The sequence below is a fragment of the Phocoena sinus genome, chromosome 17 (genome assembly GCF_008692025.1).
Source record: "Phocoena sinus isolate mPhoSin1 chromosome 17, mPhoSin1.pri, whole genome shotgun sequence".
Lineage (NCBI taxonomy): Eukaryota > Metazoa > Chordata > Mammalia > Artiodactyla > Phocoenidae > Phocoena > Phocoena sinus.
This window is the reverse complement of record NC_045779.1, coordinates 33,957,462-33,960,630: the sequence shown is the minus strand read 5'-3', so window position 1 is coordinate 33,960,630 and position 3,169 is coordinate 33,957,462. Positions and strand designations below refer to the sequence as shown.

The 3,169-nt window shown below is 41.9% G+C and overlaps 1 protein-coding gene across 1 annotated transcript; it reads right to left on the bottom strand.

Annotated features, from left to right (window-relative positions):
• Positions 1-493: 493 nt before the first annotated feature.
• On the bottom strand, positions 494-3,169 carry LOC116742225 (vascular cell adhesion protein 1-like). The gene is given in 4 exon segments (XM_032609568.1): positions 494-901; positions 903-1,946; positions 1,948-2,672; positions 3,112-3,169. Coding segments are annotated over 4 exon segments (2,235 nt in total).

The following is a 3,169-nucleotide window of genomic DNA, read 5'->3' as shown; positions in this document are numbered from 1 at the left end:
AATATAAAACTCTAGCATCTTTACAAAACATGGAATTGTTGTCTATGAACTTTATAGGAATAAAATTTTGTTAAAGGAAATAATATAGTACAAAGATGACATGGTTAAGCTGCCAATCAATATTAACAGGAATTAAGTTATAACAGTCAGTCCAAGCAACATTTTAATAATTTTAGAAATGTGACTATAGTGTGCTGATATTCCAAGCAATCTTGCTCTGACATAGTTTTCTTTTACATATATACAAGTCATGTTATTGCGTATACACATCAAGAAACTACTCCAGTTATCACATCTCAAAGGTAGTGCCTATTTTTTAGGCCGAAATTTTCCTTTGGCTTCTGGCTCACAACAAGGGGCATAGGCAGCCATTTCTTTCCAAGAGTTTACTACATTCAAGGAAGTCTGGACTCCTAGCTTGTTGTTTTCCTCATGGAATGATGAGCAGTACTGAGGATTTGAACATCGTGTCTATGAGCATTTCAAACATTAGCTACACTTTTGATTTCCTTGCTTCTACAAGACTGTATGACCCTTTCATGCTTGCTTTTCTAGCAAAGTAAATAATCATTCCAATGGCAGGTATTATTAAGGAGGATGCACAATAGAGCATGAGAAGTTCAGGAGAAAAATAGTCCTTGTTACTTTCTCTTCCTTTAACATCAAGTGTTATGCTTGTTAATTGAAAGCCAACTTCATTTTTAGATTCACATTCATATACTCCCGCATCCTCTAACTGGGCCCTGTGGGTGGTATATGCACTATATGTAGACTTAGGCACTATGTAGCCTGACTCTGCTTTTTTCTTCAGGATTATCAAAGTTTGGGGCACATTTCCACATGTACAGGAGATAATGACAGTGTCTCCTTCCTTGACATTCTCAGAAGGAAAAGCTGTTAAGTTGTATATCTTTTGGAGCAACTTGGATAATTAATTTGACTTCTTTTCTGCTTATTCCAACCTGTTTAATGCCTTCACAGACATAAATACCAGAATCTCCCATTTTTGTAGACGTTAAGGTGAGAGTGATATTCTCAGAAAGAGGCTATAGATCCCCATTACTTAGCAGCCTGCTCCACAGGATTTTCGAAGCTGGAAGGCCATCGCTAGAGCATGTCATATTCACAGATCTACCTTCCTCCAGGATGGAGGAGGGGCTGACCAAGAGGGTTGTATCACCAAGAGCAACATTAACATATAGTACCTGTGTACTCTGCCTTTGTTTAGGTTCAAATTCCATTTCATCAATAGGTAACTTAGTCAGACAAACAAGAACTTTTCCAGTATCTTCAGTGGTGGAGATGAAGATCATTTCCAATCTCTTAGTCTCTAGGGATTTCTTACTTACATCTTCCAAAAAGATTTTATTTTTCATAATACTCTCCCCTTTAAGTAATTCAATCTCCAGCCAGTCAAAAGGATACACATCAGGAACCTTGCAGTTTACAGTGACCAGGTTTCCACTCACTAACAGACCACTCATCTCAATTTCTGGATCTCTAGGGAAGGAGTAGAGCTCCACCTGGATTACCTTTTCCAGTTTCTTATGTCCACATGTCACAGTGCACAGGTAAAAATGTTCGTTCTCAAATCTCACAGGGCTCAGGATCAACGTGGACTTGGACCCCTTGCTCCTCACCTTCCCATTCAGAGGGCTGTCTATCTGGGTTCTCCAAGAGAAGGATGGGGACTCGCAACACATGACATCACAGGTCAACACAACTGAGTCACCAATCTGAGCAGCAATCTGGGATCCAGGAGAGATCTCTACAGTAAACATTTTCTCTTGAACAATTAATTTCACCTCTTTTCTGTCTTTCCCAACGAGGTTAACTCCTTCACACACATAAATTCCAGAATCTTCCAGCCTCATAGCAATTAAAGTGAGCGTTGCATTCTCAGAAAGGAGCTGTAGATTCTCATTGTCTAATTTCTTGCTCCAGAAAAATCTGTGGAGCTGGTAGACCTTCACTGGTACATGTCATTGTCATGGAGTCAGCTTCTTGTGGGCTTGTGGAGGGATTCACAGATATAACTATGTCCTTGGGTGAGACGTAGACTTGCAGTTTTTTTGTAGTCCCCCGTACTTGGGGTTGAGAATCAATTTCATTAATGTGTACTGTAGCTTGACAAACAAGAGCTTTCCCAATATCCTCATAAACAGGAGTGAAGGTTACTTCCAAACTCTTTGTTTCCTGGGACTTCATTTCTGAAGGCTCCAGAAAGTTCTGTGTCTTCACTGAACGGTTGCCCTTCAGTAATTCTATCTCCAGCTTTTCAAATGGGTAAACAGCAGGGACCAAACACGTGACTGTGACTGGCTTCCCAACTTCCAGGGAGCCACTCACATGAATCTCTGGGTCCTTAGGGAAAGAGTAGATCTCCACTGGGATTCCTTCTTCCAGTTTCTGGGACTCACAAATCACTGTGCACAAATAATAGTGTTCATTCCCCAGACTAACAGGATTTATGGTCAGCGTGGATTCTCTCCCCTCATTTCTCACCTTCCCATTCAGCGGACTGTCTATCTGAGTTCTCCAGGAGAACGATGGGGACTCGCAGTCTGCTGTGCTGCAAGTCAGTGAGATGGAGTCACCAATCTGAGCAATAATTTTGGATTCAGGGAAGATGTTGATTTTAAAAGCTTGAGCTGCTAGTATTGGAGGGTCTCCTGCAAAGGTGGGGGGTGGCTGTGGCTTACCACGGGGACAAGGACACTGGCAGCAGAAGCTCTGGGAACTACTCCTTGGTGTGAGTCCTCCCAGAGTCCGCCATTAGCCCCACCAAAGAGCCGGGGAGGCTCCAGTGCCGGGTTTCATCAAGCCAAACAACCACCACGATTTCTTGAAATCATTAAAATGGAATTTTAATTATTCTTGATAAATTATTTTTTACTGTTCATATGGACTGCCTACTTCTCAATCAGAATTGGCAAATATTCTGGCTTGAATGCTGGAGTACCACAAAGCACATGAGGGTGAATAAAGTATTGATAAATAAGGGAATGCTTTCTTCCTTTCTTTTTTTTTTTTTTAAGATGGTGGGCAGGCTCCCCAAATCCAAGGAGAAGAGTTGCTCAGGGACTTCGAGGTCCAGGCTTTCTTTCTTGCCCCTGAGGATTTCTACTGTGGTCCCCCCACGCTTCCGCAGTCCCAGGCTCGGCTCCAT